The sequence below is a fragment of the Camellia sinensis genome, chromosome 9 (assembly GCF_055761805.1).
Source record: "Camellia sinensis isolate YWXY chromosome 9, ASM5576180v1, whole genome shotgun sequence".
NCBI classification, from domain to species: Eukaryota; Viridiplantae; Streptophyta; class Magnoliopsida; order Ericales; family Theaceae; genus Camellia; species Camellia sinensis.
The window spans coordinates 198,835,875-198,862,768 of record NC_138969.1 but is presented as its reverse complement, the minus strand read 5'-3'; the positions used below and the strand labels follow the sequence as shown (position 1 = coordinate 198,862,768).

Below are 26,894 nucleotides of genomic sequence, written 5' to 3'. Positions count from 1 at the left end.
TCTTCTATTTGCAAGGATAAGAAACAATGATGTTAATGATAATGGTGAATTTTGGTGGGGTGGTTTGGAGTTTTGCAATGAGGAAGAAGAAAAAGAAGAGAAAACTTAGGAAGAAGATGAAGAATACTTATATGTAATCAGGGTGTACTATGAGAAAAAACAATATTCTTATTTTAGAATTTAATATGTGTTGTCCTTATTAATAAATTTACATTAAGGTATAATAAAAATTAAAATTTCAAAATTTTAATTGAAGTATATAATAATTTTGGGGCAAATTACCCACAAGTCCTTTTTGAAAGTGTGTATTCTATTTAATTCTAAAACCTTTTAGACAGACCTAAAAGTCCTATACCCATTTATCTTCTCCTCTTTCTTTATACTTTGCTTCTTCTTTGTATCTCTCTTTCTCTGATATCGGGCGATGACCACGATCGTGACGACCACAACCACGCCTTTTTTTTTTTTTTCCCCTTTCTTTATCTAATCTAGAGTCACCGATGACCGGAGGCCACCATTGATTAGAGTTCACAGTAACTATCGAGCGCCAACTCCTTACTTCGTGCTAACCGACGGCGAAATAGATGATTTTTTGGTAAAGAAGATGAGTAGATTTACTCAAATCTGATATGGATCTACTCAGATCTACATCCATTAGATCCGGCTAGATCTAAACCAAAAAATAGTTGTCGGAATACAAGCATCTCTCTATATCTGTCTCTTTCCTTCGATCTCTCAGTTTTAATACCTTTTTGTACTGAACATTTCTATTTTCTTGTTATAATGAAGAAAATTTTCAAATTCTAAACAAGTTATTTTTAAGTTTTAATTATAGGCGGTGAAAACTGTAAAATTTTACAATTTCAGTTTTTTTGGTGCTTAATTGAATAATTCTTTAGAACTGCAAAATTTTGCAATTTCATAACTTTTTTTAGAACTGTAAAATTTTACAGTTTCATAATACGTTTTTTAGTTTGATTAATAAGGATAAATACTTAACAGAATCATACTTTAAAATTGTAACATTTTACAGTGTGAAAGCTTGCTTTTCAATTTGATCAATATTAGAAATTATTTTCTTAAACCCTACAAAAATTAAAAATAACATAAGTTTTTATTGTTGCTGTTTTTTTTTTTTTTTTTTTTTCCAGTTTATCAATATTTAGCACATTTTGCTATTTTTTTTTACTTTAATTTCTCAGTTTATTCTTCTTCTTTTTTCAGCAATATTGTAGACATTCCGATAAGTCTCCGACAATATTTTTGACGTCTAGTGAATATTCTAGACATTTCAACGACTTCTAGTGACGTTCAGAACATTTCGATGATACTCCAACGAATTTCGATGATATTTTGGTGACTTTCCGATGGTGTTGAATATTTCGGCGAGTCTCCGATGACCGTCTAACGAAAATTTGGAGGTGATGGGATGTAAGAGCGTCTTTAAATTTTTTTTCTAAAATAGAATTTTTTGATAATAATTAAAAATATATAAGACTAATTAGTACAAATATTTTATTTTGAAATTAGATAAATTTTAAATTTTGTATATAAAACTTATCAGTAAGTTCTCCATAATTTTTTAGGGGTAAATAGAATCCCCCATAACTAAGCAGAGGCCACCCCTCTTGTAGTGAGGCTCAATCTCATCAGAAACATTTGCATTGTACGGCAGAGAAAGGCCCATCTTAACCCAATAGAATCTTTGGGCTTTCCTACTAAAAATGTCCAGTCATCCGTCGGTCGCTATTGGTTGTATAGGGTTTGGGTTGGATTAACCCAGACAAGATTATGTGTACCATCTAGAAAAAGGCCTATTTTTTTTCTTTTCAAATTTTCATTATTGTTTGAAAATATAAAATGAGTTCTAGGAGGAAAAAAAAATTCTCCCATACTCTGTTTTGTAGATATCGACCCACTTCTCTCTCTTTTTTTACTCTGCAATTCTATTTACATTAATATCAAACAAAATTACTGTGGCTGTATTGTCGTGGTGAGGTTACACTAAGTAGGGGAGAGTTAAGGCCCTTGTCTAAGCAGGTACGATACAAGGGCAACGTTCATAATTAGGAATGATAATGAAGTAGACATAGTCTCGTTGTTGTCTCTAGTTACAAATATAATTTTATTCTCATTTGAGAATTAGCCCTTTATTTTTTTCTCTTCAGTTTTGGAAGTTTAATATTTTTTTTTAATATTTATTTTAGGTTTGGTGATATTATGAGAATTTCTATGAAATTGTGATCAAGATTTGAATCTCATCAATCATAATATTAATAATAAAAGAGAAGATTTTGTTTAAATTTTGCAATAAATTATGACAATAACATTTAGGGGTTGTTTGGGATGACCTAGTAAGTATACTTTTTGTCTTTTTACGAAAAGATGTGCAGAAAAGTAGAGAGGTGATGTGATGGAAAAAAGATAAAAAGATAAAAAGATTGATTATTTCTCATATGCCAAACTTGACCTTAATTTTAGTTTATTTGAACAACTATGCTGCAGACCCCCAGTGGGGGTCGCACCCTAGTGAGGTGGCGAGCCCCCATTGGCTAAAACTCAAAAAAATAAAATAAAATAAAATAAAACAGTTTTTTTTTTGTCCAATCACGACGCGCCACCTCATTGGGAGTCGACCCCGAGTGGGGGTCCGAAGCATTTTTCTTATTTGAATTCTCCATTAGTGCTTGATCATCCTTGTCCATGTCTATTTGGTTACAAGGATTGAAATGAAACCCCAACAAATTTTGACCTCATTCAATCACATAGCGGGTGGCCAAGTATTTAACACTTGCGGGGTTATGTCTTGATTATTAAAGTCGTACATACAAAAAACAAAAACAAAGAAAAGTAGTATATGAGTCAACTTTATCTCTATAGTTATCCCTTAAAATGTTTTTTCTCTCTTCTTTCTTTTATAAAAATAAAAATAAAAATGTCAATGATCATTCAAAAAATTATTATCGAATTGTATAAAAAATTATATAAAAATTCTTAAAGTATTTTGGAATGTATAAACATATATTGAGATTTTAACCTTTTTTTTTTGTTGATATTTTTCTACAATATGTTACAATTTACAATCCTACAAAGGGCATCTCCAACACAATACTCTAATTAGGAGGATAAAAATACATATTTTTATTTAAAAAGTAAATATAGAGTCTTTTTCTATTCATTAAAACTCCAACCACAAACTTTTTCTTCTCTAAATGTTTCTCTTCAAAATTACCCAATTCATTTTTCCTCCATCAATTTTCTTTACCTATGCTTCTATAAAAAAACAAAACCCAACAAAGACTGAAGCATATATGGTGGTGACAAATTTGGAGTTAATAAATTGTGTAATTTTTTTATTTATTAATAAATTTTAAATTTTTGTTAAATATATTTAATATTAGACTTATTTTAAAAGTATGATTTTAATTTTTTTAATAATGTCAAATTAAAAAAATTAATGTATATATTAAAAATAATTTGTATTTTATAACATATTATAAAAAAAACAAAAAAGATATGTTTCCTATATAAATTTGAAGGGAAATAATCTCGAGGACAGAGTTGGTTTTTAAAACCATGAATAGTGTTATGAAAATTTTCTTTTATTTTTGGAAAAATTATACTAATTAGGGGTGTTTGCAGTTCGATTGCTGCTGGAAAATTTCTAATCTGTCATTTGTTCGTTGAATTGGCGGATTGAAAAAAAATTAATTCGCATCTGTCCGCCAGATTAACGGATGCAGAAACTGATGCGGATTGAAGGATAGATGTGAATCGGTTTGGTGATTTAAACTTTTATAATTTTTGAACATAATACAACAACTTATCAATATTTTTTTTTTGGATAACAATTCAACTCAACATAACCAAAAGATTATCAAGTAAATTGTCAAATACCAATAATAAATACATATAAGAAAACCATGCATTCTCAAAATTATTTCATTATTTTTTTTATATTAAAAAACTATTTAATTTGATTTTTTTTAAAATTAAAAAAATTAAGCCTTATATTTTCTACACAAAAATACTAAATATTATCACTTACCATTTGATAAAAGGATTTCCAAATTAAAAATAAATTGAAAATACAATAGAATATATAAACTATACAAACATAATATCTAAATAAATTGAAAGTACAAAATCTTACAAATTATTAGGGGTGCTCGCGGTTTGGCAGTTCATTTGCGGCCAAAAGAATCTCAAATCCGCCATCTATGCGGATTGAAAAAAATCAATCCGCAACCGTCCGCTAGTCATCACGCATCCGTCCAAAATGCGGCGGAACAATTCAATTCGGTCGGTGTGGGTGGATCGAAATATCCGCTGCTCACTCCTAATACCAATGCCTCTATATTTTACTTCTTGTGTCATTTTAGTCCTTATATTTTCAATTAACTTGATTTTGAGCCTTAATTTTAGATTTTGCGTCAATTTGGTCCAATTGATAATATCATTAGTGTTTTTTTAAAAAAAAATTATTACTAAATTGGATAAGGTTAACTTGCTGAGTTGAATATGTTTATAATTTTATCCTTAAAAATATGACACATGATACTTATGTACATATTTTTCATAAATAAAATACTAAAAGTTATAACCAATTAGACCAAATTGAGACAAAATTATAAATTCAAGGTTAAAATCAAATCAAATAAAATTATAGGGATTAGAATAACACAAGTACCAAACTACAAGGACTACTATCGTAATTTACACTTCATTTTTTATACTCCCTCCTTCCTCCCAAATAGAGATGATTTTAGATGATGGATTGGAGGTAAAAAATCTTCAAATATGAAAATATAGAGGGGTGGGGTTGGAGATGCTCTAAGAAGAAGACCCTTCAAGCAATTCCCACAAACAGAGGAAAGAAATGAGAATAAGTTTGATTAAAATTCAATAACTTCCACAATACAATTCTCACTCAGATGCTCTAAGAAGAAGACCCTTCAAGCAATTCTCACAAACAGAGGAAAGAAATGAGAATAAGTTTGATTAAAATTCAATAACTTCAACAATACAATTCTCACTCAGATGCTCTTTTCCTCTAGACCAACACGTTTTTTTGTTTTTGGTCATGTCATTTCTTCAACAACCATCAGAATGTAACTAACTTCTACCAAATTACAAGGAAATCCTCTGTTTCCACTCTGTTCTCTTGTCAAAACCTCCAATACCAGACTAACAAACACACACTTCCTACTGTTTTCCAGCTCATTAGTTCATTCCTACTTTAATCATTATTGTTGTCTTGGTATCTATGTATAGTATTTTTTTTTCTTTTCAATTTCTGAATCATTATTTAAGTTTGGAGGGTGTGAAGTTTTATGGCTATCTATTGGTGAGAGAGTCTGACTTCGAAACAATAACTACACCAATTGAAGTACTTAGGTTGTATTCGAATTTTAGATTTGAGTAGAAAATTTGTGAATAAAAAGAATCTGGACGAGAAAAGTGACAAAAATATAAGCACAACTTTTATAAAAAAAATTTCCACTGTCCTTTTATCTTTACAAATTTGTACTTGAATTTATGATCTAAATACAACTAAAAAACAGTGCAAATCATCAAAACTTCACAATTTAAAAAGCAATTAAGTTGGAGAGAAAGGTTTTGTTAAAGTCAAATAACACTCGAATGTGAATGAGTTAGTTGTAACTAATTGATGATGGTTCCTCCTTTCCTCATGAACATTCATATAACATCTTCCTTCTCACTCAAAGGGTCGACAGAGAGAGAGAGAGAGAGAGAGAGAGAGATACGTTAGTGTTCAAAGATGGGCATGCAGGGTCCACAAGAAATAAACTACAAATATAAAAAAGTCGGTTTAGGTTAGGTTGGTGTGATGCTGCTGAGCTTGTTCAACCTGCCGGTGTGATAATCTTGGGTCATGTTTGGATGGCAAGAATGGAAAGGTGGAATGAAAAATCTCATTCGCAGGCTCTTTCATTTTGTTATTGAGGTGCGTCCAAAAATAATAATGTGATTTTTAGTTAGATTCTCAAGATATAAATCTTATTAAAGTCGATCTACTTGCAAAATTGGTGCCTAAATCAAAATACACCGCTAAGACCAACGATTTTTTTTTTTAATCGATGCTTAATGGGCTTGGCCTGGACGGGATTGTGAGTGGATGACTCTCACGGGCTAGTAAGTGGGATGGGCTTCAAACCTTAGGCCTAGTCTCAAGCCGAATCCAAATCTCATTTGGGAGAAATTCTATATTCACACACCTAATTAACTCAGGAGGCACAGTTAATGAATTTTTAATTTAATGACAATTATATCCTAAATTAAAATAACTAAAATAGACATCCAATAATACCCATAATATTATATATAAAAATTGTCTCTACACATCTTTTAAATAAAACCTTCCTTCCGTCCACGACATAGCCGTTGACGGGTTGACGCGAAAGTAGAATTGTATACCTCTCTCCCTTTAACACAACCATTACACAATCTTCTTCCCCCTCTCTCTCTCTCTCTCTCTCTCTCTCTCTGTGGAAATTGGAAATTGGGTTTTCATTACACAGACATCAACCTTTTCAAACCTAGAAACAAATCAATGGCATTCCAATTTCTTTTCAACAGTAGAGACATCGATTACAATCAAAAGTGAGTCTCCATCTCTGAAACTGTCACTCATAAGACCGAAATCGACGGTTTTATGTCAATGGAGTGCACATAGATCCGAAAATGATAAATGCATTAACAAAATGATAAATGTAATAAGAAAATGAAAAGATATTTTTTACCTTCAACACTATTTTAGAGGATTTACAATGGCCTTCAATGGAGGTTCTATACAAGTCTTCAATGGAGGTTTTCACTTCATACCAAAGTCTTCAGGGCTGTAGGTGGGTCAATATGGAAGTAGAGTCAATCAAAAGTGTGTAGAAACATGATTAGTAGTGTGTGTATAATGGTTATGAGTGAATGGTGTAATTGTAACTTTAAATGTGTGGATTGAGAAAATTAATTGATAATTAAATTATTAGGTATGTGTATTGAAAAAAGATGTGCCATTAATTAATTAGGTGTGCGAAAATAGAATTTTCCCTCATTTGGGCTAGCTTACCTTGGGTATAAGCTTTGCATAAAACCCTCATGGGCCTATGTCGAGCCACAGGTCAAATGACGACCCTTTCTCACATTTCCAATGAAAAGTTCACATCATTCAAAAAAAGGCTTATTTTAAGAATAAAGTGAGTAGACAATGTTATTTTAATAGTCTATTTTAGTTTTTGGTTATTTTAGTAGGTTTTTAAGTAAGAACCCCTTCCTATTAGGCTTTTTTTGTGTGTAAATGACATGGAATAAATTAATGCTATCAAAACCTCTCAAAATTAAAAAATAAGATGAAAAGACAGGAATACCCTTGCATATATATGGGTAATAGTAAGCAGTTGAGCTATTTGTCTCTCTTGTTCTTTTTCTTTGTTTGAAAACTATCAAAGTCCAAAAATTCTTGATTCGAAAACCCTCATTCAAAAATTGTCAATTGAAGCAAAAATTGAAGCATAATGAGAGCTTTTCAATTGCCATTGTCGAATGTTTTGAAATTATTGAACTATTTCATCATTTTCTACCCGTCGTTACTTCCAAATCAACCATCACAAGTCAGAGAAACGCTATTTCTTTTACAGCTCTCTCTCTCTCTCTCTCTCTCTCTCTCTCTCTCTCTCTCCACCAACTCTACCGTCGATGGTTGTTTATTGCCTCCACCATCTCTATCATCGGTTGGTATCGCTCATCTTGATTGTTGGCCGGCGACCATCTTACTCCTAAGCAAAAACAGAGTACATAGTACCAGAATAAAATTTTACTCTCTTTCTATAAAACAAAAATAGAGCACATATTATCGGAATAAAATTTTACTCTCATTCTATCAAACAAAATTAGATCATGCACAATAAAAACAAAAACAAATCAACATACTTAAGCAAACTCGAACAATAATTAAACACTTGATCGAAGCAAAACCTCTAATATTTGATCAACACTCTCAATCTTGACGAAACTCTCAAAATTTGATACAAATTTGTACAGATTTGAAATATAAGCTCTAGTTGATACAGATTTTGAGATTGTCGAAGAACACGTAATTGAAGCAAATGTGGTTAGATCATCGGCGGTGAATCGTCTATTGTTGACAGACGGCGAGATCGTCGGTGGCGAAATCTTCAAATTTCGAGATAGTCTTCATTGATTTCGAATCGTCTTCACTGATTAGATTTTCAAATATATGAAATCAGTGTATATATCGATCATATTTTCAAATATATGATATATATATATATATATATATATACATATAAAAGGGCAATATTGTCCAAAAAAGGAAAAATTATGGTGTGTCCTAGCTGACAGGGGCTGAGGCAACATAGGCTGAGGGGGGTCATGTGCCCCCCTCAATTTTGCATTTTTTTTTTAATAAAATGTATTCTCTTTTTTTTTTTTTCTTAACATGTTATTTGGCTAATGATTTATTATATTGTTCGCAACAAATAATTATTTGATTCTTTGGGAACACTATGTGGTATTATTTATGTAGTAGTTTAAATCAATAGTATAGCGAAAAATATTATAGATTGGATATAATGAACTCATTATTTTCAAGTAGTTGACATACTAGTGTGATTTGTGATTTTCTACGCTTTGAGTATCACGTAGGTAACGTCATATGGTATTCTAAGACTGTTTAATAATTTTCATTTAAAACACATTATTTATAAGTAATGTCATCTCTTTAATATTTTTCTATCAAATAAAAATTAAATAGATTCTATAATAATTTGTGCTATAAATGATGTGTTTTTATTTTTTAAAATTAGGAATTTTGATCCATAATTTTTTGTGCTAAAATTGTAAACTTACATCATCATCTCATACCGAGCTATTTCACACTATTATAGAATTTTGATTTGTTCTTATTAATAATTAATATATAATTTTTTATGTTTAAATTTATTTCATAAAATGATTTTTATCTTAATGTTGCTCATGAATTTTTTTTAAAATAAAAAATTATAATTAATAAGTGCCCCCCTCTAGCCTAATTTTTTTGGCTCTGCCACTGCTTGTTGAGCTACATGTCTCGTTCTTAGGGGCTTTTTGAAGTTATATTAGTTAACCTGTCCTTTACCCTTAAAAAAAAGCTCAAAAAGGGGGGTTCACCAAAAATTCTTATTTTAGTAGGCTAAAATAGTTGTGTTTAGGAAGATGGTTAGAATTTTTTACAGTTTGATATGATATTTGTGAGAAAAAAGTAAAATAATTATGAATTTGATATGACATTTTATCTTATTGACTATTTTAACTTGTTTGGTTATTTAGCCCAAAAAGACAAATTTTTCTTCCTAAACACCCCCTATATTATAATACTTAAACAAACTCAATACTAAAATTATACTTCCTCTGTCCCATCTTTATTGTTCTTTTTAAAAAGTCTAACATTTTAGGGAGACATGTAATTACTTGAATTTAAATTTTAAAGCATTAATTAAAAAAATGCATTTCTACTATCATTTTTAAACATATTTATAATTACTTACGAGGAACAATTTTAAAATCTTTTAAATTTAAAATTTTGAATTTTCAAAGTAAACATGTATTTTGTTTAGGACAACTAAAAATGGAATAATGGACAAATAAAATGGGATGGAAGAAATATTACTAGTAGTGAAATTTGTGATAAATTAGGGTTTTCATACTATTCTTTGATTTTGTGCAACAGGAAAGCTGGACTGCATGAAGACTTTTTGAGTGATAGTATGATGCAATAGAATTGAATGTGAAGGTGTTGAGGTCAATTTTGTTGAATGTGTAAGAAATCAAAGATGTTCACGTCTCTACCAACTTTTTTTAGATTGGATTTTATTACTAAAGGTAGCCTCCACATGGTTTAGTAGCTGGTATTTCCATTAAAAGAGAAATGCTATTAAAAAAAACATAACATACAAAAATTACGAATTTAATGATGTAACTTGATTAAGTCCTGCCACCTTAAAGCATTTTGTTTTCACAAAGATAATTATTAATTACAAATATTTTGTAGTAATATATTTGACACGTGAAAATAAGGTGGCATTTGAAACATTTTTATTTTTATTTTTATTGTTTTGTGATGAGAAAAATCTTCCAAGAGATTCACATTGGACCTACCCTTACAAAGTAAATACCAAATACATGTAATCACTTCCAAATCACATGTAACAGTTAAGATCGGGAGATTCCAGCAGGAATTGAACCCATATATGATGTTCAAATCGCTAAAAGTATATAATAACAACATATAAAACACGTTTGATAAGTCGTCGGAGGGATGATCAGAGTATGGGAGTGGTCTGAGAGGTGAGAAAGTGAAGAAAAAATAAAAATTTATTTTCAAAACAAGTAAAACACTTTTCTTCTTCTTCTTCTTCTTCTTCTTTTTTCCTTCAAATTTAGAGAACTATTCATTTTAAAGGAAAATAGTTTCTTGGTCTATTTTCAATTTCTTTGATCAATTTGTAAGAATCCAACTAGTCTACAATCTAAGACCCAATTTCATGTGTATACGTCCATCTCAAGGCCATTTTAGTGATTTGAACTATTTGACTTGTAAATTCTATTAAGTAGATTATTCATACAAAAAATTTGATTAATCAAATACTTATAGCTACTTTATGAGATCACGAAAATAAATAAGAAGTATGAGATAATATAAAATATAAAATATATTATGAGATTATTAATATCAAATTAATTTGATATTTTACATACATAAACTTTTTAAAACATATTACAAATTGTACCATTTAATTTAAATCATCAAAATGAGTCCAAAATGAATACACATCACGGAATCTAGACCTTTGAAGTTGAAGTTTTTTAATTAGAGGCAAATTGGGTTCAATTTGTTAAAGAGAGAGCATAAGATGGTTTTTTTTTTGGTTACCACGGAAAAAAACACAACAAACAAAAGGGGCTACATCCTCTCCCTAGATAAACCTAACATATCAGCCACCAAGAGTTTGCGCACTTCTGCTAGGGGATCGTTCACCACTAGGAGCTCCACAGGTTGCTCTGCACCAAGCTTCGCCATAGCATTAGCACAGGAATTTCCCTTGCACATGACATGTTGGATTGTGCATTCACATCCTCTCAGGAATTCCCCTTGCACAAGACATGTTGGATTGTGCATTTACATCCTCTCAAGATGATCCTTGTGTCTTCTATCAAGCCTCGAAAAGGGCAGTCTCCACTCAAGCCATCTTCCAACAGCTTAACGACTTATGTAGCATCTATCTCCACAATCACCTTAGTCATACCCATCTGGAGAAGAATGGTCAGCCCCTTGTACACCACCCAAAGCTCTACTTCTAAATTTGAGCAATTTTCTAATTTGCCATTGTTAGAAATGGGTTTTGAAAAAATCTAGAAAAACAGAATTTTTTCTTGACTTTGATCTATTTTTTAGATGGGACCCGTGCGCCAAAGTTGGCGGGTCTAAGTGGTAACGCGTTTTGTTGTGATTCACGTGGTATATTTTGTTACTCAAAACTATTATCGGGTGAATGGAAAATTAAAACCAAAGTAAGCTCCATGGAAATAGAGTTTTTGGTGGAAAATCCCTTAAGGTTTGAATAATGGCTTGTCTCACATTGATTTGGTGGAAAACTTTGAGTGAGTTTATAAGGTATGGGATTGGAACTTGGGGTAGGCCCCAAGGGACATCCAAGTTTTGTAGAAAGAAAGGTTATGGGCAAAATGGGGTAGACCCATTGGACCCAAAAATTACCACACGCACGCGCCACCACCCTGGCGAGCTTGGGCGCGGGTGCATAGTTGGGTTGGGCATGTTCGGCCCAATACTAATTTTTTTGGGCAAAAAACATTTGAATTTATTTTTTATCTTTGGAAAATAAATTATGACCATTTGAATTTAAATTTCAGTTGGAAAATTCAAATTCAAGTTTTGCACCTCTTTATGGTGTCTGTACAAATAGATCCGAAATTCTGTACAGATTCGAAACTGTTCAAATACAGTTTTTATCTGTCTGAATTTAAATTTGAACCCATACAGTCCAAATTCAAATTCAACAGGTTCAGTACATGTTCAAACAGGTATGCTACCTATTCAATTCAAAATAAAAAGGTGCCACTACATCTATAAATAAGACAAGTCCCTCATTTGATTTTCACTATAATTTTTGTCCAATACTCTGTTTTTCCTCTCTTCATATTTTGCTGCATTAACTATATTAATTTTCTGTGAGAAAGAGTGTATACACTAAGTGTGTTCATTTGTGCGAATAAATTGTAGTGCTGCATTTATTCGTTGTTGATTATTTTATCCTGTGAGATTAATGTCCACATTCTGAAAATATCGTGGAGAGGACGGATATGTCTTAAGGACACAGTGTTTAACACTAAACTTGATCATAATATTGTTCAAGAAATTAATCAGGTAAGTTGTTAATTTATTTTCTGATTTATTATTTATTTAAATCAGATTTTGATTTTGATTTTGTAAGAAAGTAAAAATTTGTTTTTATTTATTTATTTTTATTTATTGGTTTGATTTTTGTAATCAAACAATCTCTCTCTTTTTCTATATTTCTTTTGTATTCCGTTTGTTGTTTAGTACACAAATAGAATTTATTTCATTAAATGTAGTGAAGATTGTCCTACAACCATAATACCTGCTTATCCAGCTTCCTGCTTCATCTCGAAACAGCCCACCAAACCCAGTATAGCTTGATCTTCCTCTTGTGCATCCACCTATATTCAACTTACTAGTACCTGCAAAAGGGGGAAATCACCTAATTAGTTGGGGTGACAACTAAGGGTAAATAATAGAAATAGCAAATGCCAAGTGAATATCCCTAGAAAAATCAAATATAAATTTTAAGTTCTTCTGTGTAGTGATATCTTTGTTTTCAAACCATTTGGTGTTACGATTTTTCCAAATCTTCCAAATAGAAATAGCAAACAAGGTACTCTAGAAGGTATGTTCATAAGCAGTGGCCCCTTTTTTTTTAAGTTAAATTTGATCCATTCCAGCGGAGGTTTATTCCACATATCTTTGTACACCACTCCCTTCCAAAAAAAGAGGACCAAATAACAACAACTTTCGAACAAACCCTGAAAATATGATTCATATCTTCCATCTCCAAACAACTAATACAAGAAGAAACATTAGTTAAACCCCTTTGCAAGTTATTAGTGAGGAGTTTTCCATGGAGCACAATTCATAAGAAACTCTTAAGCTTTTGAGGAATTTTCAATTTCTACATCCAATGCCAATCCACCTCATGACCAGGTTGATCATTGATATGGTCATAAGCATCAGTTGAAGAGAACTCTCCATTCAAATTTTTTTTCCAAATAAGAACATCAAGAACATAATTTGCTCTTTGAAGGAGAATGGTCAAAATACTTGAAAAACTAGACGGAGGCAAATTTTTCAACAAAGTCAAGTCTCACAATCTCCTTCATTCATGAAGAGGGAGTTCACCTTATCATTATTGGTAGGCTAGTAGATGAAATTTTCTACCTTGGGAGGATTTTCTAACTCGGGGGATCACATTTGTGAGATCAAACTTGATGGACAATTTGTTAATCAATGAAGGGGTAACCAAACCTTGACCAGGGCACTTTTTCAAGGATGATTACCCTTCAATCTTGGGACACGTGTCGCATGATCATGTGGGGGGGGCGTCCGGATCCTCTACAGCTTTTTTTCCTGAAGTGATCTCTAGAGTGGTTCAATGTGGTGCGACACCTGTCCCACTTGAGTAACCAAGGGCTGAGATCAATTCCTCTTAATGAAATTCAAAAAAAAAAAATCTTCCTTCAGTTTCAGTTTCAGAACGAAACTGTAAGTGAGAGAGGGAGGAGGAGGAGGAGGAGGAGGAGAGAGAGAGAGGAGGGGTTGAGCAGGAAACCAAGAGTTTGCCACCAAGCTTTTCATTTTTCTGTGGATTGGATTTCAATTTTTCAAATCTGGGTTTGATGTCAAACAAATTGATGACTCAATTTATTTTTTTTTGAAACATAAAATGAAAAACAATTAATCTGGCCCCTTTCCACCTCTTTCTTTTCTTCCTCTTCCTTCTTCTTTCCTTCTCATGCTGCCGGCCGGCCGCCGCTCCTCTTCTCGCCTCCAACTTAGCTAGCAATCCTCACTTTTGAAGGAACTGTATATCAAGAGATCACTTGAGGGTTTTCCTATCCCAAAAATCTCCTAGAAAAAGCTGCAATAATCCCCACCACCATCATCAACAATTAGCAATCTCTTCAGAGAGAGAGAGAGAATTAAAAAAAAAAATCAAAATTGAAGAACACCCATTTCACCACTGGGTTGGAATCTAGGTAGTAGTTTGGCTTCTGCTATGGATTGTCAGTCACAACTGAGGTTTGGGACAGATTTAAAGGTGGAACAATGGCTGGCTTCTTCGCACTAAGCAGAGGCGGAAGAGGAGGAAGAGGAACGAGAAACAACCACCAACAAAGCAGAGATCAGCAGTGGGACAATGGCTGGCTTCTTCTTCTTCCTCTCTCTTTTTTTTTTTTTTTTCAAATTACTCACTAAAACGACGTCGTTTTGGTGAGATTTAATTTCCACCGTTGGATGAATCACTCTAGAGATCACTTGAGGGTTTGCACTCTAGAGGATCCGGACGCTGGGGGGGGGGTTTGCATGAGCCATTTATTGTACCTCCATCCAACTAAGGTCCTGTTTGGTTAGAGACTTTTTGTTTTTTTTTTTTTTTTGCTAAAATTTATAAAAAAATAAAATAGGTTAAAATAGTTAATAAGATAAAATATTACATTAAATCTATAATTATTTTACCTTTTTTCTCATAAACATCACATCTATCTATAAAAATTTTAACTATATTCTCAAATATAAAAATTTTAACTTATTAAAATAATCAAAAAATTAAAATAATCAACTTCTAACACCAGGCCAAAGTACCCTACATCATAATTTTGCTCAAAAAAAATTAGATAAAAAATGGGAAGTTGAGATGAATCTGTCAATCAAAGTCAGCACATGCAAATGCAAATACAAATTGCAAATGAGAGAGAGAGAGAGAGTAAAGATTCAGCAATCAGAGGCCACCACTACTCCTATAATGAGGACAGCCTTGGATTTTTTTTTTCTTTTTTAATAAAAAAAAATGCTATGAGATTTGATTACGGTATTTATGAACTCAGGTCTCGAGATAATTGATTATCGACTTAATATAATTCAATTTAAAGAAAGAGATTCATCATCAAAATAAACTTATCAATCACTTTTAATAGGATAAAAATTCAATCGAAATACAGCGCATTAGAAAAAAACAACCTTAATGACCTCATGAATTTCAACACCCTCTTCGCGTGTTCTCACTCCATTGGATCCATTGTGTACAAAACTCTTTTTCTTCTTTAAGTAAAAGTTGAAAGAAGAAAAGTTGTCCCATGATACCATAATAATAATAATAATAATGTTGGGTATTATAAAATGAGTAATATAAAAAATATTTATGAAGCTTCTTCATTTTGAATTAATGTATAATATTTTATTTTATATTATGTAATCACTTTTAAAATAATTTTATAATATTTTTTTTATAATGTCATAAGGAATAAAAAAGTAAAAACGTTTATATTTTATAATGAGCAAAGTTTTTGGCCACAAAGATGGAGTGAACTATTTAGTGGGCCTGCAACCTCATCACATGCCTCATTTTACTAATAAAAAATATTTGGTAACTTAAAATTTTGTAACTCAAATGGTTCAAATTTGTCAAAACGACGTCGTTTTATATTCATTTATACTCAAAACGACGTTGTTTTGAGTGATTTGAACCATTTGAATCACAAAATTTTAAGCTACCTAGCATTGTTGTTTTGCTAATTCAATTTACTTAGGTAGCCTCTATGAATAGGTGGTTTATGAAAAAAATTTAGATAAATTTAATAATTGTAATTAAGAATAATTTTAAAAATAAATTATTAATTTTTTAAAAACAAATGTAATAAAATAACATATCTAAAATTGTTATATATATATATATATATATAGACTTAAAAATTGAAAGAATCAAATTATTAGAATGAGACCTAACTAGATAATCCACTCCACAATGTAAATTAAATATAAAAAAAAAAGAAAAGAAGCGATAGTCGTTTTCAAAATAATAAAACAAATAAATACCGTATAATTAAACAGACCCACCATGTGTCACCCACCTCATGGTTTGGACTTCTCAACCTAATTCGATTAAGATACATAAGTAAGGCCTTTTACTCTCTCTCTGAACCACCCTTTCTCTTTCTCTTTCTCTTTCTCTTTCGTTGCCTCTCTCTCTTTATTTCGGTCTCTCTCAATATAGTTGTCAATACATCACAACAATTCATTCATCACTGAGTTCAGATCTGATCAATCCCAAGTCTCTCCACTATGTCTGAGAAGGTTTGTGAATTATGATCATCTTCCACTATCTCAAAAAACCCATTTAATTTTTATCCATTTTTTGTGTTTTTGTGGTTGAGATTTGATTTCTTTAACATTGATATCTTGTGGATTTGGATTTATTTTCTTCATCATCTACTCCGCGAAATCTTCCATGGCAGGACCCAATTCTACTTCTTTCCTTGTCCCTCTAATTCAACAGCAAATTTTCTCATCTCCCAAACAGGGTTGTTCTTGTACTTTCTTGAATCCTTAACAATTGTAGTCTTCTGTCATCATGTAAACAGGTCACAACAATGGTGTTGAAGGTTGACCTTCAGTGCTCCAGCTGCTACAAGAAGATCAAGAAAATTCTTTGCAAATTTCCTCGTGAGTCCCCCCCAACTTTTTTGTATTCATTATTAAACATTTTCACCTATATATAATACATATATATTTTATGTACATACGGATTATATATATATATGGAAAATGTCTCGTAACTCAAATTTTGTGGCTCAAAAGTGGCTCAAATGGCCAAAAACGACGTCGTTTTGGCCATTTTTATGTTGTTCTGTACTCAAAACGACGTCGTTTTGGCCATTTGAGTCACTTTTGAGCCACAAAATTTGAGCTACGTAGCATTGTCGTATATATATATACACAACAATGATCGAGATCTTTTTTGGAATCTCACAACCTCTTAGATCTCAATGTGAATCCTACAGGTATAAGTAGGTCACACACATACATTAATGATTAAGATTCAAAAAGATTATGAGATCCAAAAAAAAAAAAAAAATCCCAAGTATTTTTGATATATATATATATATATGAATTTGCCGTTTCTCCGGTGGACTGGATAATCGAACAGAGAACCACAACTTTATATATAATATAAATAGGGTATTGCATTCTCTCGAGCAGACAATTCAATTGACCTATTGGACTTTTAGAGTCACTTTTCGGTAATATATTTTGTTCATAAAAATATTCAATTGATCTCATAAATGTTGCAACATATATAAAGGAAACACTATCAAAATGGGTCTACTATATACCTTATAATTAGGGAATAAATTGTTATAACTTAATATTTTTAAGTCATAATTAAAAAAAAAATTGTCATAACTAAATTATATAATTAAAGAATTCATGAGTTACAACTAAAATAATGTCATAATTAAAGAAGAGAATTAGTCATAATTAAAGAAAAAAATAACATAATTAGGAGTACATATAGTATACCTTTTCAAGAGAGTGTATATTAGAATTTTTCCATATATAATTTTATCATTTTTATCTTTCAAAAAATAAACAGTAAATATTTTTTAAAAAATGAACTATTCATTTTTTTTTTTTTTGCTACTGAAATAATAAAATCATGAATTTACTATTCTCGAGTCAATTTAATTTTTTTAAGAATAATTTACATACTAAGATGTTATAAATAAACGGGATAAATCATTAAACATAGACATAGTGGACCTAATGGGCTACATTAGATCATCCAATCGAGTCCACAAACAGGAGAAAATTCCTTTTCTATATGACAAAAAATAACTTCGTGAATGAATTTTTGCTAAAGCGGAATTTAAAAAGGATAAGATGCTTGCATCGTGGATTACTTTATTTTTAAAATATTATTTTCATTACTATGAATTTATTTTATAGATATATACATAATATTGTTTAATTTTGATTTTTTTATGTGTGAACATTTGGAGATAATTAGAAATACGAGATCAGATTTATAATGAAAAGCAAAATACGGTGACGATCGTCGTAGTATGCTGCAGCCCGGAGAAGGTTCGTGACAAATTGTATTGTAAGGGTGGGAAGACAATCAAGTGCATTGAGATCAAAGAGCCTCCAAAGCCCGAGCCTCCAAAGCCCAAACCCCCTGAGAAGCCTAAGGAGCCTGAAAAGCCCAAACCCCCTGAGAAGCCCAAGGAGCCTGAAAAGAAGGAGCCTGAAAAGCCCAAACCCCCTGAGAAGCCCAAGGAGCCTGAAAAGCCCAAAGAGCAGCCCCCCAAGAAGGAGCCTGAAAAGCCCAAAGAGCCACCACGATGTCCCCCTGCTTTTGTACCAGCTTTTGTACCAGTTTGCTACCCACCGATGTATCCGGTTGGGATATGTTGTGGGCAATGCTATGAGGGCCGTACTGATGGGCCATGTTATCATGGGCGTGGAACGCCAGTGCCACCCTATGATAATTATGGATGTGGGCCTTGTGGTTGTGGTTGTGGTGGGAATAGGGTTTGTTACACTAGTCGGTGTGATTATTTTAGCGAAGAAAATCCCTCAGGATGCACAATCATGTAATGCTAATGCTTTGTCATGTCCAAGATTTTTGATTCCCTTGCTTAAAAAATGTTCAATTAGTTTTGGGTGTATGTGGGTTTTTTATATAAAGGCTTTTACATGTATATAAGTACAAAAAAGCATCAATAATGAGGTTGGTAGTCTAATGTTTGTGGCCAAATGGTTATTGACATTGAGGTCACATAAGATGTTGTATGATTTGTCATTATAATAAAAAAAAGTCTTCATTAATCATTTCCCACTATAAGTTTGTTGTGTCTTTGTTTTGTTTTGCTTTAAATATTATAATAAAAAAAAGTCTTCATTAATCATTTCCCACTATAAGTTTATTGTGTCTTTGTTTTGTTTTGCTTTAAATATTTTTTCAGTTAGGTGTTTGTGGCATTTCTTTTCTCTTTTCTTTTTTTTTTTTTCTTTTTTTTCTTTTCTCATTCACCTTCTAGACAAAGGTGAAAAGCTATACCACACTAAAATTATTTGGGAGGGTGCAAGGAACTTGAGAAAGTAGATCACTTGGGATTGCTTAACATAAAGGGAAACATATTATTAGCAGCCTCTGGTAACCAATGGAGACCGGATCAACATGATCACAATTTACAATAAGTTAAAATTTTGATACTTTCTCTTTTCATTTTCTTTAGCTCTGCAAATTTTATTTTATTTTATTTTATTTTTAAATTTAAGATTTAAACATAACTCTAGAGCCTTTATGTTCGATCAAATTATAAGTCAACACATACAACTAGAAATAAGTAAGGTCAAACTAACAAGTATTGGGAGATACAGTCTGAATCATGTATGGAGTATTGCAAGTAGGACCTGGATATTGAACTTTTAAGGCCTCGTTTGATAATGTTTGTATTTTATTTTTGTTTAAAACAATAGTTGATTATACAATTTTAAAATGTTTTGAAAAAAAAAAAGTATTTTTACTTATTTTCAAAACAAAGTTTCCCTTTCCTCTCCCTTCTCTACCGCCCACAGTCAACAACCCTCCGATGATATCCAATCATCTCCTAGCCCATGCTATTCTTACTGTCGATCGTTACATTTTTTCACCCTCCACTGCTAATCATCATTTTCGATAACAATTCACCAAACATGTTCTTTTATATTAATTTTTTGGGTAAATTACAAACACACTTCTTGAGATTTACTACATTACAAATTACTCTCCGTGGTTCTACAAATTACACTATGCCCCCTAAACTTTCTAATTTCATAACAAATATGTCGTTTTATTAATAAATCATCAGGTTAATTAACAGTTTTTAATAATGTTAAAATTTTATTTCAATTCATAATACAGATAATTTTATTATTATATAAGTGAACCGTTAGAAATTTTACTTTTTCAATTAATTTTGTTAAATAAAAAATTCTGACAGGGAGGTATTTGTAATTTTCCAAATTACAGGGGGTAATTCGTATTTTAAGCAAAACTCAGAGGGTGTATTTGTAATTTATCCTAATTTTTTTATTTCTCAAAACTTTCATGTACATCAAATAAGTTTTTTTTAATATATTTTTTTGTTAATTTCTTCAATTTAGGCGTTCAACTTCAATTATGTAGCACTGTTTTGTGATGTGAGAATATAGGTTGAACTTCTATAAAAATGAATTTAATATTATTTGTGATATTTATTTTTGGGATATCTACTAGCCAGTCCCATTAAATGAAATTAATTACCCATAAGTCCTATTGACATTTTAAATACACCATTAAGTCCTCAACTGTCTATATTACCCTCACTACACTTACCAACACCATTAAGTCCTTCTCTGTTGCCATCAATGGTGCTCACATCAACCACCGTCTTTGTCATTCTCTCTTGCTGCCATCATCGCTTACCCCATACCACTGTCATCCTCCTTCGTTGATTGCCATCGACATCACCTCTGTTGCCATAATCCACCATTACCAATCTATTGTCTTTGATGACGAACTTCATCGATGGCTTCAGATTTAGGTATTTTCAATGCAGATTTACTATATTCAGCTCCAATTTGTTACTGTATATGGTTTCTAGTGAGATCAAGACTTTTTAAAGACCATCTCCGCTTCCACTGTCTTCATTTTTGGTGATCTCAACTGGCATCTTCTTTCACTTTCACCATTGCTTCTACCGCTCTTTGTCACTGGGTTTTCTCTCTCTCTCTCTCTCTGTGTGTATATTGGGGAAGATCCCAGTGATAAATCTGTTTAAATTAGTGATAAATTTGTTTAAACTAGTAATAAATCAGTGATAATTTTATTTAAATAAGTGATAAATCAGTGATAAATTTGTTTAAACCAGTGATAAATTTACAGTGTTGAGTCTGGGATAAAATAGAAAAATACTATTTGATTTTTTTTTAATAAAAGCTATTAGGTAATAAGACTGGTTCATAGGACCGGCCCGTAACTCCCTTTTTATTTTTTCACCTCTATTGAAATTGTTAAAATTGTTGGGTTACTTATTAGTTTTAGTGTCGGTTGGACTTTAATTATTTAGTTTGATATGTAATAATTTATTTATTTATTTTTCATAGGGTCACTTTCACTTTTAGCTTTTGGGCCTAGCAACTTTTGTTGTCTCATTTTTATTTTTTTTTTTATAGGGTGACTTTCACTATCAGCCTTTGGGCCAAGCAACTTTTGTTATCGCATTTTTTTTTTTTTTTTATAGGGTCACTTTCACTTTCAGCTTTTGGGCCTAGCAACCTTAGTTGCCGCCTAGGACTGCTTCTACAATGCAATAAGGCTACATTTATTTGGTGAATTAGATTAGAAGTAATTATAAATTTGATAAGATTGAGTAAGGAAATTAATAATGTAATAATATTAAATTAAAAATATAAGATAAAGTATGTTTGTTTGTTTGTGTAGTAGTGTGATAATATTAATTAATTAGAATTAAACTTGTAAAATTACATAATTGTAAAATCATTGAAACTAAAAGACAAAATAGTCTTTTATCATCAATCCCATCTCTCACCCATCTTTGCTAATCCACCCATAGTGGTGGACCACTATTCTAATTGAAATGTTAATCCCCTTACAATTTTTTTAACCAAACATATTATGGATGAAATCTTTTTCACTCATAATCCAATCCTCGTATACATATAAACAAACATGTCCCGAAAAAAAAGAAAGTGATGCTTGTCTCTTATGCATTTTTGTTTTCAACTCCTAAATTGATTCACATGATAAATTATAAGAGGTGAACAAGTTTTTTGAAATATATTTCTAGATATTAATTAATATATAAGAAATATTGAATGGAATTTTGTCTTTTTTTTTTCTTTCTTTTTTTCTCTTTAAGAAAGGCTTTGTTGACTGGCCTTGTTCTTATTGTGTAATAAACTGAGAGATTCTATTTACAACCAAAAAAATATTAAGTACTGTCAATTTTTAAGTGCACCTTATTTAATTATTTAAAATTTTATTTTACTCTCATTATACCCTATTATTTTTCTCAAATTACTCTCAAGGTAAACCCAAATAATAAATAATAAACAAACTAAAAATACTAAATTATTTCAAAAAAAATTCAATACATAAAATAATTTTCAAATACAAAAAAAAAACCCAAACTTATAACCACATAAGTATTATAAATACAAAAAAAAAAAACTAAACTTTTACATAAGCATTATAAAACTTTTCAATACAGAAAAAAAAAAATTACGTTATAAATTATTCACAAGAATGCTCGTGGAAAAGTAAAAACTAAACTTATAAGCACATAAGCATCAGGCACTAACAAGAAAGAGTAGTTCTCAAATAATATATTATTTAAATAGAAAAATAAGAACAAATCTAATAATATGTTACTGTTAATCTAACTAGTGGGCCTTTTAATTTTTGTCAAAAAAATGATATAGAAAATAATTGATGGTGCTCTACAAAAATTGTGAAATCCCTTTATGTGAATACTTACCTCTTTTTTTATGGGTTGCTCCAAAAACTATTTTGATTATTACTCTTATCCATTATTTAATTTTGTTCAAAAAAAATTTCTAGGGTTTAGGGTTCAAAATAATAAAAATGATGATGTTGATGATGATAGTGAGTTTTGGTAGGGTGGATTGAAGTTTTAGAGGGAAAAAGAAGAAGAAGAATAAATAACTTTGATCTCTTGAGGAAGAAGATACATAGATTTGCATAGAAATAATTAATTAGGATGTACCATGAAAAAAAATTATCTTAAAATTTAATATATGTTATTTTTATTAGTAAATCTATATTACAATATAATAAGAATTAAAATTTATAAATTTAAATTGGACGTTTTGAAATATATTTTAGATTTAAATAGAATCCCCTAACCTTGGGGCTTTTAAGTGAAAAGTGGGCCCATAAAATACTTTTTGAAGGTCCAAGTTGATTAGAATTTTTGTTTGATATATACCAGGAGGAATCAGAGGCTTAGGAAGACCCGGACAATCTGAGCGTATAATATCACCAAACTTTATTATGCTTCCCTAAATTATGATTCTTCTTTCAATAATGGTGAAGCTTATAAGAACTGTTTATACTAATTTTTATTTAGGTGAAGTATCTATAAATTTTAAATAGTAATTTTATGAATTGTTTGATATATATTTTTGTTTCTTATGAATTTAAAGATTTTATTTTAGTGTGAATTATGTAAGGGCCAATAAATGCGTGTGTCATGTGTTGAGGAATATGTATTTTTTATAATGTTGAAATTACTAAATATAACACTTTGAAAAAACTCTTTAGTGTACTTTTCTTAAATGTAATACTCTAATATAATACTAAAAAAACGTAATACTCCAATGTAACACAAAAAAAAAAAAAAAAATATGTATTTTTTCAATCCTAATAAGGTAACATTCCAAAGAAAAAAACTCCTTAATGTACTTTTCTCAAACGTAACATTTCAATTAGTGTAACACACAAAAACTCTTTATTATATTTTTTTCTAACATAACACTCCAATTAAACATATTAAAAAATTCCTTAGTATATTTTTCTCAAATGTAATAATGTAACATTTCAAAAAAAAATTATTAGTATACTTTTTCCAAACGTAACAATCTAATATAACACACTAAAAGACTTTTTAGTATACTTTTCTCAAATGTAACAATGTAATATTCTAAAAGAACTCCTTAGCATATATATATATATATATATTTCCAAACGTAACACTTGTATCAATGTAACGCAAAAACACTTTAGTATAAATTTTCCAAATGTACCATTGTAATGTAATACTCCAATATAACACTAAAAAATCATACTAGCAGAAATGTAAATTTCAACATTCGACAACTAACACTTCAGCTACCAATCTCCCCTCCCCAAAAAAAAGAATCTTTTAGCCTCACCTTTTCCTTCCCATCCCCAAAAACGCATCAGAAAATTAAAAAAACGAATCACAAAAAGGCATTTACTTAAACTCAAATAATACCAAATCAAACAAATACAACTTTTCAAAATAAATAGAACTAATTGGTTCATAAAAAAACTCTTAAAACTAAATGTATCAATATTCCCTCATATAGAATTTATGGATAAATTTTCTTTTTTATTTTAGAAGTTTGTATTATAGTGTTTGGTGTAATTTCATTATGATAATTATTTGGAAAAAAAAAAAAGGTTAATTATTGACAAGTAGGCAGGATAGTACTTTTATATCCATCGGTCAATTTTTTTTAAAATAATATTTTATAAAATTAAGTTAAATTATTTATATATGTCTATATATAAATTATTTTTAGAAATATTTTATAATCTATACATTACAAAAGAATAATATTAATTTTATCATAATATAAAATATAAAATAATTTTAGTACAATTATTTATGTATATCAATGTGTACATATGTAAATTATTTTAAAAATAGAAAAAAATACCCAAAATTCTTATTTGGGAAAATGTTGCTCCATTTAGTCTTGAAAGTTTTCTTTCAAATCAATTAGTCATTTTATTTATGGCATATTCTAGAGTTTACTTGTTTATTTTTTACTGTGATTTTGGTTGTGATTTTTTTCCTGATATTTGGATGGATTGGTTATGGTATAGTGTTAATTTTTTTAATTTTTGTAGAAGATTGCGTAAAGTGATTTGTGGCGTTAGTGATATTTAGCCATTTGATGTGGGGAGGCTGATATTGAATCGTGGTGTTGTTGGTTGTTATTTTATTTTATTGTTTGATTTTAACACAACCACCCACACAAGACCTACTACATACATGATTCTGACAAATGCACCTTCATTGCCATGCACTTTCAGTAAGTAACATGTACATGATTCTGGGTTGGTGTGTTTAACGGGGGTTGGATAGTGTTGCCCACTTGATTTTTTTTTCCTAATGTGGAATCTTTTTATATATATATATATAGATTTGAATGTGTGTCAATTGTTTGTGCTGCTGATTTTGGGTTGGTGTGTTTAACAGGATTTGTGACTTGTTCGAGGTTGTTGTTTATTGTGTTTATTTTCTAATGTTTTCATTCTACTGTGGATGTTTGAATTTTTCATGGGGTCATCATAATAGGGAAATATGCAAGAAACCAATGTAGCACCATCAACACTTATGATAATTCGCTTCATCACCGATTTACCGCAAAACATCACCTATTTACAATAAGCCATCCCCGTGCACACTCTCATTTATGGTTGTCCAATTGCAGTTTAATGGAAGTTTATGACAATTTACACGTTTCATGACGTTTTCCATCAGTTCATGAATTGCATGTTACCGCAGAAATAATATTTATTTCAAATTTTAGATGTATTCTACGAATTTATGATGTTTTCAACATATTAGTATGTCATTCGTTGCGCCGTTTATCCAAACCAACAGGAAGAAAAAAAAATTTAATGCGATCTTCAAGGTATTTTGACAACTCATTGTTGTTTTGGGACACTATATAGTGAATGTGTTGGTATGATGTGAGTGTATGTCACATTGTGGGTTCTACTGGGTGTTTATTACAAACCATGCATGCGGGTACACAACAGTTGTTAATAATACAACAACATCGCTTCAACATCCACGTTAGGTGTGGTGGAACCATGTCTTACCATCCGTTTCGGAATGAGTTCTTGCGATGCAACTAAGACCGACAAACTCGTATTGGAGGGACTACACGTAGGTCATTGTTGTTACTCTATGTTTCGTGTTCCAATTTGGTTACTCACATTACACCACGGAATCAATTCCCGTCATTCAAAAACCAGTACGAGGAAACATTACAATTTCATAACAAAGATGACTGTTGCAAGATGATCATTACAACAAGGTGTTGAAAATGGTAAGCACTTGACTGTAATTCGACATTCTGAAATTGTATTAATTTTTCTTGCTCGGATAACAAAAGGTGGCTACTATCGCCTGACGTTTGTGTCACAACGTCCACTTTATGTGCATGTCATTCTCAATGCACATTTGTGCAGTCCAATTACAATAACATCACAAACTAGCTACAACATCATCGTCTGATAATGCACAAAAAAATATTAACCCAACTAAATTTCAGACATACTAAAATTAGAGGACAATACATCATACCAACATCAGGACAATACAGCATACCACATGACTAGCAATGTTCTTTTCCCATGTAAACATATCAACTACATCATTATTTGAACACCCTGTTTAAGCAAGTCCACTGGCAGACTAAAAAAAAAAAAAAAATTCCTCACATGCAATGACAACATATGCGACAATCAATAGAATTCCGGCATCCGACACATTCTTAAAAAACCAAACACATAACAACGTGACGGGCTTCGCTTCCCATGGCACATGCTTACGTGAATTCATTAACACACATAACAACCGAAACATCATTCGTCAACTACAATAACAACGTAGGTGACAACAAATGTAATACCACCATCAGACACATTCAAAAAAAAAAAAACCTTAAACTTACCAAACTATCAAAAACATTCCAAAAAATCCCACCACAATTCGTGCAACATTATAATACTATCCCTAGCACAAGATTGATTGATGTTCAACATTCACCCACAATCAAAACCAATAATAATAATAATAATAATCAGTGTGTTTGGTTTAAGTTTTCTGGATTAAGTTTTTTGAAAACTGACTTTTTTTAGTTTTCGTGTTTTTTTGTTTTTAGTGAATATTTTTTA

At 30.8% G+C, this 26,894-nt stretch overlaps 1 protein-coding gene across 2 annotated transcripts; it reads left to right on the top strand.

The window, feature by feature from the left end:
- The first annotated feature begins 16,096 nt into the window (after positions 1–16,096).
- On the top strand, positions 16,097–19,010 carry LOC114307711 (Heavy metal transport/detoxification superfamily protein). 2 transcript variants are annotated; one of them, XM_082888408.1, is made up of 4 exons: positions 16,232–16,462; positions 16,750–16,831; positions 18,177–18,353; positions 18,390–19,010. In XM_082888408.1, the coding sequence occupies exons 1-4, from the start codon at positions 16,451–16,453 to the stop codon at positions 18,764–18,766; spliced, it is 648 nt and encodes a 215-aa protein (XP_082744534.1). In that variant the 5' UTR covers positions 16,232–16,450; the 3' UTR covers positions 18,767–19,010. The 2 variants fall into 2 exon arrangements, with proteins under 2 accessions (XP_028108911.1, XP_082744534.1); XM_028253110.2 differs by having other exon boundaries at positions 16,097–16,462; positions 18,177–19,010.
- Positions 19,011–26,894: the final 7,884 nt, after the last annotated feature.

Excerpts from the sequence above, each read along its gene's own strand:
- LOC114307711 (XM_028253110.2), top strand. Across the intron at positions 16,832-18,176 it reads AATTCTTTGCAAATTTCCTC|AAATACGAGATCAGATTTAT; the intron begins GTGAGTCCCCCC and ends GGAGATAATTAG.